The sequence below is a fragment of the Zingiber officinale genome, chromosome 8B (genome assembly GCF_018446385.1).
Source record: "Zingiber officinale cultivar Zhangliang chromosome 8B, Zo_v1.1, whole genome shotgun sequence".
Classification (NCBI taxonomy): domain Eukaryota; kingdom Viridiplantae; phylum Streptophyta; class Magnoliopsida; order Zingiberales; family Zingiberaceae; genus Zingiber; species Zingiber officinale.
This window is the reverse complement of record NC_056001.1, coordinates 38,342,629-38,360,947: the sequence shown is the minus strand read 5'-3', so window position 1 is coordinate 38,360,947 and position 18,319 is coordinate 38,342,629. Positions and strand designations below refer to the sequence as shown.

Below are 18,319 nucleotides of genomic sequence, written 5' to 3'. Positions count from 1 at the left end.
AGCTCCTGCACACTTAGACACAAGGTTAAATACAACGCAGGACCTAACTTGACTTGTTGATCACACCAAAACAACCTTGGGGTTCCAACAATTCCATGTGACATTAACCTTTCTAGGCATTGTTTGGATATATGTCCTAAACGCCTATGCCACAACATGGAAGAATTCTCGTTAGTCAATTTACGTTTTGTACCTATACTATGTATTATCACGTTGTCAACTGTAGGAGTAAAGGTGTTCAATTTATAAAGCTTATCAACCAAGGAATCATTGTCAACCAACACTGTATTAAAGAAAATACTGAAAATTTCATTTCTAAATAAACAAGAATAACCTGATTTGTCCAAACAAGAAATTGAAATTAAATTTCGTCGAAAAGATGGTACAATAAATGTATTTTCTAAATCCAGAAAGACATTGGTTCCTAAACAAAGCCTAAAATCACCAATCGACTCGACTTTAGCCTTCTTTCCATTTCCTGTATAGATGTATCTTTCACCATCAAGCGGAAGTCGGCTCCTGAGACAACCTTGCATAGTGACACTTATGTGAGTAGTAGCACCAGTATCTATCCACCAAGTATCAGTGGGTACAATAGCTAGATTGACTTCTGAACTAACAAAATTGAGAAAACTCTCAGAATCTGCAGTTTGTTTTCCTTTTCCATTATTGATCCTCTTTCTCTTCTTGCTTGAACCTTGAGATCTAGATGCTAGGTGAGCACTTTCAGGTGTCTCCCTTATGCTTCCTTTTCTAGTATACCGCATGGTTACCAACTTTGTAAGAAGTGTGGTAATGTCGACCTTTTCATTTGAGGTGAATTGATCTGCTAATTGGTCCAGGAAACTCCTAGCATCTTCTCTCTCAGTTATCGAGCCCTTTATTGGTGTCGATATGGAAAGCTTCATCATACTCAAACACATGCGATTTGATTTCTCCCACAGTTGAAATTCAGCCCTTTGCTCTATAGTATTGGCACTGGTCAAAGGTGTGGGGTGATCATTCCTTAATGCATAGTCCAAGTCCATGCAGCCTAAGACTATGGTTACGTATTCTTTCCATTCAGCAAAATTCAAACCAGTTAGTGTTGGGATGTTATTAATGCTGACAGTTACAGATTGCACTGAAATTAAAGAGAGAAATTTATTTAAGCTCATTATTTTACTAAAGCCAAGAACATATTAATAATATAAAATTATGCAAATAAAATAAAATTTTAAATGCATATAAATGGACTCTTTATGAGATATCAAGTACAACATAATGTGCATTCCTTTGGGCTGACACATTATTTGTTAGCAATACTCTCTAATATAACTCAAACTTTAATTGGTCACACAATGTGTCTTCCTTTGGGCCGGCCCATTGTGCGCATAATATGATACTTTATATGAGTTATATTTTGGTCCATAACTTACAACGACTTTAATCGACAACATAATATGCCTTCCTTTGGGTCGACATATTGTGTGCATGATCTGAACAAAATAATATTTTGTTCTATAGTTGTAAGCTACATTATGCAGGCATAAAAGCAACCTTCCTTTGGGCCGATTACTTTTAGCATAGATATGCGTCTACCAACACAAAATACACTAAACCTACCTAAGGTGCCTTCTTTTGGGCCGACACATTAGTTCAACTTAGTAGCACGTTGTGTAGATAGACCCAAGAAAATACTAGAAACCTAATTCGAACAGAAATTATTTAATCAACCTTAACAATATGAAATTAAGTTTATTAATCGATTGATACCTTATGGTAGTCGATTGATAGATCCAATCAATTATCCCAATCGATCTGAAAATCTACTATATGCGACTACGTAATTGTATATAGAACCTTCCATAAGAAATTAAAATTTTTCTTTAGTTTTATAATTAAATAGCATTATTTCATGCTATTTAATCTTTTAATTATCCATGCATAAAAAGAATATTTAATGTATTCCTTTTATTACATGAAATAATAATAATAATAATAATTATTATTATTTTAAAAAACATTGTTTTTAATGAAACCGTTAATTACTGTTTCACGAAATCGTGTTTCATAAAAACCGATTTTTTTTTTCTTTTCGATTCTGTTTTGTTGAAACAGCAACCTTCATGGAAAGAAAAAAAAACTTAATAAAAAAATAATAATAATAACCTCAATCGATTAAAAAATAATTCTAATCAATTAATGATTGACGTAGTCACGAATTTAAGGGAGAAATAAATTAAGAAAAAAATTTAATCAATTTCCATCAATTCTGTTCGATGTTTTAGACTTGGTAATATATTGGTCGACCAAACCTATCTATTAAACCATTACTACATGAAAGATCAAATCTTTTCCTAAATTTTCTATACAAAAGATTTCGACAATCAAATAATTGTATTATACTAGGAAAACTTAATCCAACATACAAACAATAAATCGATGAAAAATTCAAAATTTATAGCCAATGTAAACAATGAAAAAAAACCTGGCTCTGATACCAATTGATGGTTCTCGTAAAACCTAAGCCGTATGAATTTTAGACAATCATAGTAAGAATTCGAATAGGAAAAACAAGAACATATGAGCATGGATCTTCGTTTCATCGAGAACACGACATAAGGAAATAAATACTGTAATTACAAAGAACCTGAATGCAGCGGAATCGTCATGGTTCTTCGTGCAAAGCTTGTCGATCCAACAATCCTGCGGAAGACACTACAACAAAAATGTTAAACAACAATACCACAAAGACAACGGTTTTAGATGAAACTGTTGTAAATTTGGGAAAAGACAACGGTTTTATCTAAAACCGTTGTCTTTGAGCTCCCATAAAATACAAAAGATAACAGTTTTGTGAAAACCGTTGTCGTTGAGCAATTTTTTTTAAAATCAACAACGCATTTTACAACGGTTATCTAAAACCGTTGTCTTTAAGCGCTTTTTTAGGGGCTAGGACAACGGTTTTGATAAACTGTTGTCTTTGACTTTATTTGTTTCGTCATTTCTCCTCGCAGTTTTACTTTCCCTCTCTTCGCAAATCTTTTCGGCGCCTTTTTTCCCCTTTGCGCTCCCAAACCTAGCTAAGTAATTTTTCTTTCCCTTTCCTCATACAATCTCTTCACTCCATCCTGCTGGATCTTCCTCCACAACGAAGTGAGCACCTCCCATGGCTCGCTTTCTTGTTCCCGTCGGAATCAAATGGTTGCATCTGACCAAACAAACCACATCCATCACAAGGTCAAGGTACAGGTTTTTTTCCCTCTCTCTTGAAGCAAAAGTCCATTTACGACTAACCCCGCCCTGTACCCTGAGGAATCTTCCCTTCTCCTCATGTAACGCTTGCTCCTTTCTTCGATCTTGTCGCCCTTCTCTCTGCGAGAGCATATTTGAGGAATCTTCCCTAGCGTCTCCTATGCCTTTCCAGCCGCGACCTCCTCCCTCGCTGTCGGCCGCAACCCTCGGTCTATCTCTTTCCTCTACGTCGCCCAGATTACCTCCTCATTCCTTGTATACGATTTTTGTCGCCGCTTGCTGTTCTCGCTCTGGATTGTAGCTTGAGGATCTCCTACCCCCTTTTGGAGTATATTTATTTTGTTACACAATCCTCGTTCGCGCGGCATAATTGCAACTCCCTCTAGATGTTTTTTTTTTCGGTTATGTTAAAATCATGGTTTTGCGCGCTTGCTTGGTTGTGTGCTGCTTCCTAGTGAATGGAAGTTGAGTTACCCAAAAATAAGAGCAAGTTACATATTCTGAGCTAATTTTTGAAATGGAACGCATTTTCCACAAAATTTTGCAAAATTTTTTCCATTATCCTTCCAAGATTTAACAAGGGATCTAAGCAATTTGACCTTTTTTTTTGGTATATTTATCGAACTTACTTCTTTTCCTGCCATTGTGCTATATATATATATATATGTGTGTGTGTGTGTGTGTGTGTGTGTCGCAGAAGTTTATTTCTTGTTTAAATTCTTACTGCACTTTAATTGTTTGGACACTTTTACCTAATTCCAAATACTGATTATTGTACCATGCCTTTCAGGATTTTGCCCGCAGTCGTATGGTTAAATATCATAATTTTGATGTCTCTTGCTTTGCAAAGAAAACATGCTCAGGTGTTAGTCTTAGTAGGTGATGTTACTTGTTGAAAATATCCAATCGTTCTGTTGTAAGAAATTGAGCATTTATTACACTCTACCTGCAAAATTTTTGAGGATGAGCTGTTGGATGAGTCTCCTTGATTACCATATTTTGGCTACCTTGTTGGCTACATTTGATTCTCGATATCTAGGGTGAAGAATTGAAGATTTACTATGCGATGTGTTTCCATTGAGTTTTGAGCTTATCTCGGGCTTTAAATCACGGACATCGTGAGGTAGGTTCGGTTCAATGAACTGCTTTATGCTAATCCAAAGGCTTAGGGAAAATCTAATTGTGTGAGCAATTGTATTGGCTGGAAGGATAATCAAACAGTGATATTTTTTCTACAAATCTTGATTCGCAAGAACCTTGTCATTTTGTAACTACAAATGTTGTAACTTTGTAAGCTCAAGTTCATCGAATTTGTTATTGTTCTATTCTGTGTAATCAAAACGGTCCTTATTTATCAATCATGTTTTAATCACTTTCTACATGTCAGGTAGCGTGTGTTCTAATGTTCAAGCTTCAGTGAGATGATTTCCCAGTTTTTATCTAATCTCAAATTCTAGCAAAGTATCAACTAATATATGCAGAACCATGGTGCTTTTGCAGGTTTTTAGGATAATGAGGGACATTGGTTGGATCCCCATTAAAGCAAATAGAGAGCAAGCATATATCCATTTCAATAATAGAATACCTAATCATTTGAAGTTTGACCTGAATTGTCTTCTTGTAACTCATGGAAGACTTTTGTCACAGGTGTTCTGTTAGAAGAGGTAATCAGAACACGGGAGATGGGAGCATGCGGTAATCAGAACACGCTTGTCCTTATCCTAATTTTCTAGAATAATCCTTCTTTATACTTTACAACTAATGTATTAATCCTTAAGGAATTTAATGTTGTTTTTCTTCTGCTGAAACAGGAATAAGATGCTCTGATGCTATCTAATTTTGCACTTGAGAATCAATTACACACAGCTAGGTAAAGAGTTAAGTCATGCTCTGTATCAGGTATGAAAACTCTTAGACAAGTGCATGTTTTGTTGACCAGCTGCTTTATGCATCAGAATATATTATTTTTTTCCTTTTGCGCATGTAGTTATAACATGTTTTTATCTTTAATTTGGTCATTTACTTTTCTCATTAAAGTTTGTTGTATGGATTAAAGCTTGAGGATATAGAAGTTTTGTCCAACTTAAACATAACGTCATAGATTTTGCCAACACATTAAAATGAGTCCAACTCAAGTACAACTTATACATCAACAACTTCCCTTTAAGTTTCTGAAAAATGATTGTACCATAACTAGAGATGATACTATAGGAAGGTTCAAGTCTATCTAAGTACTCACTAGAATCCATAACCTTGCTTGCCTTTCATGTAGTCATGTTGGCTTCTAGGAGATGATGCCATAACTAGAGATCTCAGCATCCAAGTCGTTACAAAGAAAATAACCTACAATCCAAACCTCTAAGAACAAAGAATCTGATGTTGATGATTCCTCCTTGGCATGTAGGCTGTAGAGAATTACCCTTATTTTCCTGGCCAGGACCCTTCCGTCCCTGGGGACGCTGATTTCTTGCTCAAGGTACTTGGATTTTTTTTTGGATAGGAGTTTCAAATAATCTCTGGGGTTAAGGAAGTCGGTTTGAAGCAATAAGAGGCGAAGAATTTAGCTGCCCTAAGTTGGAGTTTTGTTTTAGGTTAGTACGACGGGTTGTGTGCCTGACATTTGACATATGAATCTATGGTCTTTCACCAACTATGTTGGACGTTTGAGATTTGGTCTTTTAGAATTTTATTGCTAGAAATCAGTCATTCCTGTATTGTTCCAAACTCAAACAATATAACTGTCTCATATTATCTATTTATCCTTGTGCACATTATTGGAATTATTGATCCAGTGTCATGGTTGATAAATTGGCGGTATAATAGCATTTTATACATTATTAAAAGGAACTGTATTTTGTTGATACTTGTTTGATACTTTGCCTAATAGTAGTGTATTGTTGTTATCTTCACATTTCAATTTTTTCACAGTTAGATTTGTTATATATTCAGTAAAAGAACTATTTGTAATACTTGTTTAGGACCCCCAACCTACCAGTAATCGTGAGTTTACTGATACATTACTTTTTTTTGTTCGAGAATGATTGTATATCACATTGTGGAGCAATTTATTGAATATACTCTTTATCTTTGCTAAGAATAAAGTGATAGAACGAAGAACTACCATTTCTTACAATACCATCTGGTGGTCAGACTCCAAGTTGTCTTGCTGCAATCAATCATATGTGATTTGTTGTAACTTATTTAATGCTCTTAAATGAAAAAAAAAATCCTTGACATATTTGCCTTTTCTTCCAGTGCATGTCAGAGGCAGGAGTTGATGGTGCCCTTATTATGCAACCAATAAACCATATGGTTTGATCATTCTTTAGTAACTAGGTTGTATTTCTTTCTTTTTTTTTTTTTTTTTTGCTTTATATGCAACACAAACAAACTAGTATTCTACTTTGTACATTCATTTGATGAAGTGTAGTTATGTAAACGTTAGGTTAAGATTTTTGGATCAGGAAAAAAGTTGATTTTCTTTTGTATTTTAATGCAATAGTGTTTTGAGGCGTCATCCATCCAAATTTGTTGGTTGCATTACGGAGGAGGAGAAGAAGGTGACTACGGTCAAGGAAAATGGGGAGGATTGGGATTGTGAGAGGTGGAAGCAGCATTTTACGGAGATTGAAGAACACGAGAAACTTGTTTCCGTCTTAAATGTAAAATCTTCTAGTCTTCGATTGATGTTTTCAGATTGGTGGTGGAGTTGGGTCGGTTAATATTTATTTATAAAGAAAACTGTTTTACTTTTATGTTCAATTACATGGTTATTTCATTGTCAGTCGTCTTGTGCATCCGCTTGTGATTAATCAATTAAGAGAATCAGCCATTTCAGTGGAATATTGTAAAGAGCGAGGGAATCAGATAAGAAATGTTTGGGTTTAGAAGTATAAAATAACTTAAACAGTGTAAAAAAAACCCTCAAAGAGTCCTTGTGACGAGTTGAAATGATATCAGCTGGTTCTAACAGTTATACTGATCCATAAAATTGGTATAGTTAGCACAATTTGGTTTATGCCAATGTTAGTTCAGATCTTATTATAGGTTTGTAAAGGTTATATGAAAATAATTCACATCGTATAGGCTATCAACTGGCTGGTAAAATCAGTCTTGTTCAAAGTTTTGGACCATGGTCACTCTGGCTTGTTATGCCCAAAGACAGTAGCACAAACAACACCACTAAATTAGAAGTTGAAGCTTAACTGAATATACCAAACTTGATTTCCTTTTGTTAGAGTCAAGTTTATTATGTTCTGGTGTACAATTTTGTTCATACCACTGTGGCTTTAGTTTTGCTGATAGTTTCATGCTATGTGATGGCCTTATTTCAGTCACAATTGAATGAGGCTATTTTAAGAGAGGATTATGGAGAAGCTGCAAAGCTGAAGTTGGCCATAACTGGTGCTACAAAAAAGGATATTGTTGGAGCAACATTGACTATTATGAATGTATGAAACTTGTCTTATGCACTTATTGTATTTAATTTATATTCTAAGCACTCATGTTGCCATAGAGAGCTATAGAGGAAGAGCGATACAGCGATGCAGCTTTCATTCGTGATCATGTTGGGGCAGGACTGGTCAGTTTATTGGAATTAACTTGTTGCCAATTCTTACATCATCTTCATTAAGCTATGCTTGTCCCAATTTTTTGGTTTCAGCTACATGAAGCTATTCACTCCATTGAGCTTTATTCATTTTGCTATATGCAAGGCTATAACAGTGACTGCCAATTCTTATATACTGATTGAAAAAGAATCAGCAAGTGAGAAAAAAGAGTTCAATGAAATCCTACAAGTTGAAGATTGTGATGGGACTTGTTCATTAGTTGGCTATTGTTCATTAGTTATAAATGGAACTTATTTATTTATTTGTATTGAGATAAATTTTATTTAAACATGAGACATGTTTCTTCTTTTGTGATTGTAATTCTTGTATAAGTAACATTTTGAATGATATTGATGTGATGAATATTCTTTCTTTTGTGATTATGATTCTTTATTATATATTTATATTGAAATATAATATATTGGTATTAAAAGATAATAATTTAAAAGACAACGGTTTAAAAATCGTTGTCATAGCTTCAAAAATGATTGTAACGGGCAATGTTATTAAAAAAATACTCTAAACAACAACGGTTTTAAACCGTCGTCTTTTCATTCAAAGACAACGGTTTTAAACCGTTGCAAAACTGATGTCTTTTCAGTCAAAGACAACAGTTTAAAATCGTTGTCATAGTCCCCCACTTTTAACAACACTGCCAATTACAACGGTTTTAAAGGCTTACGACAACGATTTTTAACCGTTGTCTTTTAATGTTTTTGTTGTAGTGAGAAGAAGGAGGAGAAGAAGGTTGGCCTTCCAGAGGAGTTAGGGTTGACGACGTCGGATTCTCTTCGTCAATGGGGAACGAAGAGACGCCTCAAGATGACCCTAATCCTCTGGGGACCAACCTATTATATAGTGCACATCTATTATCAGTCCATCGATGATAATAGATGTGGGACTATAAATCCATATATACTAAACATCTATTATCAGCAAATAGATGATAATAGATGTGACACTATAGGTTCTACACATATGAAATCCACATCTAATTACCCGAAACTCACTAGACATAAGTTAGATCACTTTAAAGGGTTCGGATCGTATTCACATGTGTAACTTACAAATAAGCCCACCAAATAGGGATAATTATATCCAACAAGTGACCCAAGGGTCGACAGCCGGGAGGCTAAGGAGTCTAGAGGTTAAGGAGCCAGGAGGTCCAAGAAACTGGGAGGATAAGGAGCCAGGAGGTCCAAGAAACTAGGAGGATAAGGAGCTGGGAGGTCCGAGAGGCCAAGAGATTAAAGAGTCAGGAGGCTAAGGAATAGAAAGACCCGAGAGGCTAGGAGACTAAGGAACCGAGAGACCCGAGAGACTAAGAGTCTAAAGAGTCGGGAGGCCCTAGAGATTGGGAGGCTAAGGAGCTGAGAGACTCAAGAAACTAAGGGGCTAAAGAGTCGGTAAATCTGAAAGACCGAGAGTCTAAGAAGTCGGACATCAACTTGTCATTCCTCTATTGAAACTATTGGAACAACTTTAATAAATTTTATCAATATTCTCTTAGCCATGTGGCGTCTACTGAGCATTTCATTGTTACAATATAAATATTGTTTAATATGGAGGTGCTATAGCTATTATAAAATTCTAACTATTATATCATAGCTACCATAATAAAAATATTATTGCATAAATTAAATTCGTCTAAATGATGATGATTTAATAGATGTGCCCGAAAAAAATAATGTCGAATGTATTCGGAGATAGTTAAGTTATGTCATTTTATGGAGAGCTTTTTACTTTTTAATTAAAAAATAAAGATGGACGTTATTTTTTTATGATTCTGATAAAATGGCGCCCTTTGATTTTTATTTTTATTTTCCTTTTAAATTTGTGTGGCTGTATTATTCTGCCACGTGAGCTTTCGCAATGGACGAGTATGAATAAGACATCGTGTCTCGGCTGTCGTCGACAGGCCAAAAAAAATTATTTAAAAATGAAAGGTGAAAATAGTCAAAACAAGATCTCCTGAGGATCTTTGCTGGCGAGGAAAAACGTGGAGATATCGAATTTATAATCGAGATGCTTTGCCCGACACCGAAATGTCAGTGGGGTAGATATTTTTTATGATAGCGCTTTCAATTTTGAGAATTAATTTTCGATGCTTTCCCGACGACGCTCCAAAGGATGGATCTTTTAGGATGGCCCTTTAAGTTTCGAGAATTAACGTTTTGCAGTGAAGAAAAGTGGAGCTTCCGTATTTATGATTAAGATGCTTTCCCGACGGTGACACGTGAACATAAGAAATTTTACGTCGAGGGTATATGATTTAGATGAATTCAGATCTTCTAGATCATTTTTTTTTTTATGATTCAAAAGATGATTTTTAAATATATATTGATAGGGATAAATAATCTTTACCGATTTTATAAATTGGGATCATGTATTTCATCAACACATACTTAGGATCATCCCCTGAATCGTAAAAAATGATCCAAAAAATTTATCCTCGATTTAGGTCGGTCCTTTAAATTTTGACGATTGATATTGCAGTAAAAGTTTTAAATTTTTTTTTTTATTTTTGAACAAGGAAGATTGGTATTAGAGGGCGGGTGTAATTTTTTGAATTATTAGGGATGAGGTGGATATTTACTCCAGACCAGGATCGGAGGGGCCGTCGAAAGACCCGGGCGCTGGCGGCGGCGGCGGCTGCCAGCTTAGATCCCCGAGGTAACACGTGCGAGACGACGAAGGACAGACAGGCAGCGGCCCACCTCGACCGTCGTGAATTGTCGGGCGGGGGGATCGTCTTGTTGTCGGCGACAGCGAGCAGGCCGCGAGGCGGCAGGGGCTTTGTGAGTGCAGACCCGACGAGGCCGATAGCTCACCGGCACGTGTCGGTCGCTGGACGCCGAAAAGGAAGAACGTCGGTAATTGACGAGTTGACGTCCACGCGCCCCCAGCTAGCCACAATTTGCCCTATTCCTTCGTGGCCCCCATTTTGCCCCAGCCAGTCGAATATGCACATTTCTCGGTATATGCGAGTGTGTCGTTGGACCAATTTTAATTAGACTAAAATAATTTTGATAATTTTAAAACGTTAATATTAAAAAATATGATCAATGTTAAAAACTTTTAGATAATAAAAATTAAAATTGAAAAGATCTTATTTGTGATGTCAGAAGGATATTCATATAACGTTAGATTCTCTATCTCAAGTTCTCATATTTTCTCTATCTAACTCATCGATTGGACAAATTAGATCATATTTTCAAAAAATATTATACATATTTCAAAGATGTCATGTCCATCTGATGAATGAGAAGACACGTGAGTTCGGACAGATAATTCAAACTCTATTGATATATCTCAATGATGATACGATATTATTTATTATGGGTCGTTAAATTTTAATTGTATCTTAACACTCTTCCTTTAAATAAAGAAATATTATTACTCTTATGATTTGAACTTCCCCATAAATATCTGATCAAAATCATCCTACATAATATCTGGTATGAACCATAATTCTAATACTATTTATTATATTTAAAGGATATTTATATATCTCTATAGTAATATGATATTATTTATTTTGTTTTAAATCATGATGATTTTATTTTTTTATGCTGCTCAAAAGTTTCATGTAACGGAAAGATATCCTATATACTTTTAAAAATATCTCATTTTATTTTTTAACCTAAAAACATTTTTATTTTCATACTAACTTTAGTAGAAATTACAATATAAAATAAAATTATTTCAACTAATAAAAATATAAAAAACAATTATAATAAAATACAATTTTTCAATTTTATAAAAAAATATTTTAACTTGGTTAAATCATAAAAAAATATTGAAATAAAAATATTTTAAAGATAAAAAAGGATGAAGTATTCTTTTCATGTTTTTAAATAAGATATTTTTAAAACAATAATAAGAATTAGAATGAGACGTCCTTTAATTTAATTTTTTTAAAAATTAAGACGGCCTATTTTTTTTATATATAATTTAGTTATTTAATTTTTTGATCAAAGTTCTGACCCGTTCGATTAAAAAGGAAAACAGAGTTTTCCACCAACTATGAATAAATTTGGACTATTACTTTGGGGGCTGCATGCTGCAATATAAAAAAACTAAAAGATACCCTTTCAATTTATATACCTTATATTTTAATTATTCACTTTTAACAAAAAAAACCCTACAGCTTCCAAAATCACTCAGAACGTCCCCGAAAACTCTAAAATTTAAAATAAAGTTCAAATCGACCCAACGTCACGTGCATGCATGCACCCACGCACGCGCGGGCACACGTGGGCATGGCCGGCTGGCATCGATGTCCTTTAAATATAATTAATGGAATTTGGTTGTGAAATATATATTGTAGCGTATTCAATTCGATTGAAAATGATGGACGCAAGTGCAAATTATTGTCGGTGTTAAATCTCAATTATTATGGACAAACAATGTTGTTAGCTAGTCCCTTTCTCTTATTTCTTTTCTCTTCTTTCATTCCTTTTCGCAAACAATATTCTCATTATTAATTACTATTGTCTACGCAACAAACCGAAGATAGTAGCATATCTATTAATGAATCGAATAGTCAATATATTAGAATTAGTGTTAAGCTTGAGGCCGCTATAGCCGGCATAAAAGTTGATACCGACACTATCAATAGACCATAAAACAATATAGATCACATAGCTCGTTATGCCAAGAATATCATTTCGTTCACAAAACAAAAGGTTAATGTTTGTAGCTAAAAGATCTAGTACAATTGCACAATGACCTAACAAATCTGTCGGGAGTTTAGGAATTTTAGGGTTTTCTACAATACAAGCATATCAATTAAGATTTTATACGAGGCTATATCAATAGGTACGGACTTAAATTAAAGTGAAAGATAATTTAATTGATTAATGGCTAAATAGCTTAATCAAGAGCATTTAAAAGGAATAAAATATATTTAATTTGTACTTTGTCTCACAAAATCTACACTTGAATTATTTATTTGAATAGTATATTTCAATTATGCAATGAAACATAAAGAAATCCCACCAAACTAATTTTAATTTTATTTTCTTATTATGATAATAATCTCACATGTTTTTAGTTTATACTTTATATCAAATTGATAAAATCCACGTATTTTAGTCTTTAAAAATTCCTTCAAATTGTATTTTCAATCAATTTATTTTTCCATGCTTAATCCTTAATATTTAATTAGTGAACACTTTAATAAAGTGATAATAACATAAACACATTTTATATTATTATAATTTAATAGCTCTAAACTATTTAATTAATTACACCAAAAGTTTTTCAAATTCAGATTGTAAATTGAGCGAAGAATAGCTTTCAAATAATTTCCCCTTTCCATTAGTCGTGGTAACCTATGATCCGTTAACCCATTAGGGTTTGGAAGTACGAGAGGAATTAATTTGAACATCAATCCTAACTCTAATTTTCTTTATTTCTTTACATTATTTGTTTTTCTCTTTCTTGATAAATGATGATTCAGGTATTAGAGGAATCTCGTCGGAGCAATTCCCAGCAAACCCTCCAACATATTTTATGATGACAAAAAGTGAATACGCTTATTCCCAGTACCCCACCAACCCCTCCGACGTCTTTTATGTTCTTAGAGTTGAGCGCGTCTCAAATGATGCAATATAAATATTTGTCGCATCATATCCACTATACACACTATACATTTCCGGTCTGCACTTGTCCAATGATCTTAAGGATGTTGATTTATAATAGTATTGACTAAATCGTTTAAGATGCGTGTTCTAATTCGGTCGCTAAAAGTTAATGACCGATTTTGTTTTGATCGCTAACTTAACAATCGAATTGAAAATTTTGATCACTAGCGACAGATTAAATCGGTAGTTAAATTCTTTTAGAGATCTATCAGTGATGACATCATTTGCCGTTAGTCAAGGATTTTCTTGTAGTATAATTTGATCAATAAATTTATATTTTCTCGATGATAATAATAATAACATTGCTCCTAAGGTAATAGTACAGGGACAAAGTGTCTTCTCAATTTCTTAGATATTTAAGGATTAAATCTCATTTTCGATGAATTAACTAACAGTTGACTTACGAACATGAGTTGATGAACAGTTAACTGTGAGTATTTTCCGATTTTTTTTTTAAATTTATGTGTGGTCGAATTAGGCATCGTAGAATTAATTGTTATAAACTGGACACGGAGTGTTAACTAACAAAAAGATAATAATAATAATAATAATAATAATAATAATAACATTATTAAAGTATGGGCGAAAAAAAAAGTTGTAGAGTATAAATATGAAGTTGACATTGGTATCATCAAGTGGGACTACGGTAGCTATAATTGTCACTTCATCTCCCTCTCAACAACGATACCATTAATTAATATTAGCATTCTGTGTTAATTAATCTTTTTCACTTTGACAGAAAAGCAAGGCATGTACCTGTGATGCTTTATGCGACCAACTTTGGTTTGAAAATGGAAACCAAATCATGATGATATTTTGTTGCTCAAGCAATTAATCAATGAAATATTATTAAATTAAAATCAATTTTTTGGATGAAAATGAGATTTCATCTAAAGTCTCTGCGGGCATTCATCTAGATAATGACCCTCATTTACTAATAATAGCATAAAATTTCTTCTATAATTAATATAGGTAATTAAGGGGTTAAGTAATTGTTACTTATAAAATCTAATTATATATATAGAATGTTCATTTTCAAAGTTAAATATCATGGTAGTACCTAGCACCTCTGTTAGCCCGTTTCAAAGTTAATAATCATGATTAAGCATGTGCTTGCTATGGCTATTTTCGAATTTTTATAATTTTTTTTTGACGCTATTTATGTATAATTAATGGGATATCTATATTTCACAACAAAGTTAAAAGAACTTAAAATGTGAACAAAGAGCGGAGAGATCTCTTCTTTAACTTTTATTCTTCTTCGAAGAAAAGTATAATCATCATCACGTAACGATGAGAATTCAAAAGTCGTAATCATCACGACGAATTCAACCTAAATATAGCGGTTAAGGAATATGACTTGAGTTGATTCTAAATTCTAAGAGAGATCACCAAAAGCAACAAGCTAAATCATTGTGACCCCATATAGGCACTATCAAGCATCAAGTCATACCAATGTCCATTGAAGACCTACACAATGCCTCAATGTCGTCCTCATCAAATCACAAGCATGTACATAGAAGGTAGAAGTCGAAATCAACACTAACACAAACGAGAATTTGTACGTACCACAATACGAACACAATCAAGATGCGTCAAAAGCCGCAATACCACAATGTCAAAATCAAGGAAGATATTAGAGTGTCATAAGTCAAACATTATACACGATCAAACCGTGCTTTAAAAATTATATACTAAAAGGACTAGATCGATCATATACCTTAAACCCACAATACCTTAATGTTCAAGTCAATTAGGCTATGAGAGCATCACAAGTCAAACATTATTCGCAAAGGCAATAGCAAAGAAACAAAGAGAACATAGACAAAATAGAAGATCTTCATGTCATATTGACCTACACATTTCGACAATACACCTTAAACCAAACCATATGTAACATGTACCCCAACCGATGAAGATCGAAGTCCAATCGTTTTAACCTTATAAATCTTATGGTCGCCATTAGAATGGACACTTAGCTTATTGGAGCTTGTTGATGATTTAACATGAGTGAAATAGGAGTTCAATTGCAATCTGTTGAATAAGAAGTTTCTTAACACTAAAACGATATTTTAAATAGTTTTTTGAGTTTGAAAAAAATGGAATAAATTTTAAGTTATGATTTTTTTGACTTTTTATTCAAAAAAATGAATTATTTTTTTTCATAATTTGTAATAATAAAACATTTAATTTGGCTGATATATTTGTCTAAAAAAATTGTTATATGAAATTTAATTAGATGGCAATTTGAATAATCCAAGTTGATCATTATTTTCCTATCAATCATTAGAAGTTAATTAATTATATTTTACATAGCATTATTGGGACCACGTGAAGGTTGCGTAATTATGAAATAAAATAAAAGATTATACTCGGAGAGAGCTCATTAATTGCAAATTATTTCGCCACTCCAACCGATGATATTATAATTAATTAAATATTAACTAATTAAAAATGGTCACTTTGGCCCCATTTAATCAAAAGAGGCCATTTCCTATACTCCTTGATCATCAACGTTTATTGCCTAAGACGTGATTGAGTCTTGGCTGTAATAAATAACTTTCCTATTTAATTTATCTCTCTCCATTTCATAATGGGCACAATTGGTGATCAATATTTATTAATTTATTTTATGGGTGGAGATTTTTTTTATATATATATTCGTCTGATCCAATTATGTGGCCGGTCAGCAAATTTATATTATAAAATTTAGAAATGTCTGTATTAATTTATAATTTTAATAAACAAGTTATTCATGAACCTATTCGCAAACTTTATTTAGAAACTTTCACCGGAACAAAAACAGTCACAAAACATGATTCAGATTCTTTTCATTAAAACAAAACAACAGACAAACAAAAACACTAGAAATTGTCATGTTTTCTTTTTTTTTTTTAAAAAAATTACTGTCATCTAGCGGATCCCAAATAATTGCCAAACTAGCAGGGACTCAGAATGAGAGGAGGAGAGGTAGTGGTTCGAAATTGATCAAGTTGCCGATCGGTTGGGTTTAACCTGACTTGATCCACACACCCATGGTTTCACCCCTCAATCAGTCGATCCCAAATAGTTGCCAAACCAGTTGGGCCAAGGGGAGGGGAGGTAGTTGTTCGAAATGGACCGACTTGTCGATGGATTGATTCAGTTCGACCTGACTCACACACCATGGCTTCGCCCCCTTAATCCCAACCACTTGATTGTGACTCCTCCCTCATTCCCTTGCTATGCTCCTATTTGAGCTTTCCTCTCCCCTCTCTCGACTCCAATTCCCTCTCCATTGCCGCTGCAAATGGGTAGGCACGGCTGCTGCTTCAAGCAGAAGCTGCGGAAGGGGCTGTGGTCGCCGGAGGAGGACGAGAAGCTGATCAGGCACATCGCAAAGTACGGCCATGGCTGCTGGAGCTCCGTCCCCAAACAAGCAGGTAATGCCGCAGGCCGCCAGCACAATGCCGCCTTCTGCGCGTGCTTATTGTTTCTGAAACGGTCGAATTGGCAGGTCTCCAGAGGTGCGGGAAGAGCTGCCGGCTCCGGTGGATCAACTACCTGCGGCCCGACCTCAAGCGGGGCACCTTCTCGGAGCAGGAGGAGGAGCTCATCGTCGACCTCCACGCCGTGATGGGAAACAGGTATGCGGCGGCGGCGGCGGCGGAGGAGGAGGAGGAGGGTTTTTTTTTTTTTGCCCCCGAAGTGCGAGTCTCCGTGCTAACGTGCGCAGCTGCAGGTGGTCGCAGATCGCCGCGCGATTGCCCGGCCGGACGGACAACGAGATCAAGAACTTCTGGAACTCCTGCCTCAAGAAGAAGATGCGGCAGCGCGGCATCGACCCGAGCACGCACGAGCCGCTCGCGGAAGCCTCCTCCGCGCCATTGCCGGACGAGCCCGCCGGCGAACTCAAGCCCGCTTCCACCAAGAACTCTTCCTCGCAGTCAAAAAACATCTTCTCCGACCAATTCATCTCCGACCAAGTGAATTGGCAGCAGCAGCAACCTCTCTGGCTCACCCAAATCAATCACGAGCCCCTCATCTCACCGCCCGCCAGAAAGCCCGAAACCCCGGCGCAGTTTTTCGACGGAATCCAGCACAGCGGCGGCGCAGTCTACTCCAGCAACAGCAGTGACCAAAGCAGCAGCTCCCTCTTCGAGAACGGACTCTTCCCCGCCTTGCCCCAGTCGCAGCTCGAAGCCGAGCCCGACGAGCTCAAGTACTGGTTCGAGTACCTCGAGACCTCCTTCCCCAATTCCGCCATGGATTCCGATGTCAAGCCGGAAGCCGAGTCCACCCTCACCGACCTCGACCACTCCCTGTTGCAGTCCTTTGACATTTACAACAAGCTTCTGCAACATAACAGAGAATGAAGGAGCACAAAATGGAAATCGATATCTGTAATTTCCAATTTTTACAGGTTTGTCATTTGTGTGTATCGAATGATTTTTCTGGTGTGTAAAATGAATATCGTCTCAGATTTTTAGGCTTTCTTAATTGCAATTAGTGTCGGCAATGAGACTGCATCAGCTGTTCTACCTCATCTCTTAGTATTTAAATTAAGTAAACGTCACTGAAGTGAGAAGAAGGAGAAGAAAAAGCAACATGAAGTTTTCGTGAATTGATTCCGGTAGGGAGCCACAATCTTTGAGCAAATTTCCACGGATGTGAATCTCTTTAATGCAAAAGTTGGGACCTTTTTTTTAAAAAAATCCTTTCCCTATTCTTTGTCATGCTTTTGATGTGTTCATACTCTGTATCGCATGAATTGATTGTGGAGACTTTTTTTGTTTTTGTTTGTTTGTTTGTTTTTTTTTGTTCATTTTGCCTTTCTGTTTTTCC

General features: G+C 35.3%; 1 protein-coding gene and 1 long non-coding RNA gene across 2 annotated transcripts; both read left to right on the top strand.

Annotated features, from left to right (window-relative positions):
• The first annotated feature begins 4,826 nt into the window (after window positions 1-4,826).
• LOC122015276 lies at window positions 4,827-5,369 on the top strand. Its single transcript, XR_006120868.1, has 3 exons — window positions 4,827-4,932; window positions 5,049-5,107; window positions 5,294-5,369. It is a non-coding gene; the product is annotated as an uncharacterized LOC122015276 (long non-coding RNA).
• An 11,330-nt stretch (window positions 5,370-16,699) lies between these two features.
• LOC122015274 (transcription factor MYB61-like) lies at window positions 16,700-17,965 on the top strand. Its single transcript, XM_042572072.1, has 3 exons — window positions 16,700-16,917; window positions 16,992-17,121; window positions 17,217-17,965. Exons 1-3 carry the CDS (start codon window positions 16,785-16,787, stop codon window positions 17,848-17,850), a joined length of 897 nt encoding a protein of 298 aa, XP_042428006.1. The 5' UTR covers window positions 16,700-16,784; the 3' UTR covers window positions 17,851-17,965.
• Window positions 17,966-18,319: the final 354 nt, after the last annotated feature.

Excerpts from the sequence above, each read along its gene's own strand:
- LOC122015274 (XM_042572072.1), top strand. The coding sequence starts at position 16,785 with ATGGGTAGGCACGGCTGCTGCTTCAAGCAGAAGCTGCGGAAGGGGCTG. Across the intron at positions 16,918-16,991 it reads CTCCGTCCCCAAACAAGCAG|GTCTCCAGAGGTGCGGGAAG; the intron begins GTAATGCCGCAG and ends TCGAATTGGCAG. Across the intron at positions 17,122-17,216 it reads CACGCCGTGATGGGAAACAG|GTGGTCGCAGATCGCCGCGC; the intron begins GTATGCGGCGGC and ends GCGCAGCTGCAG.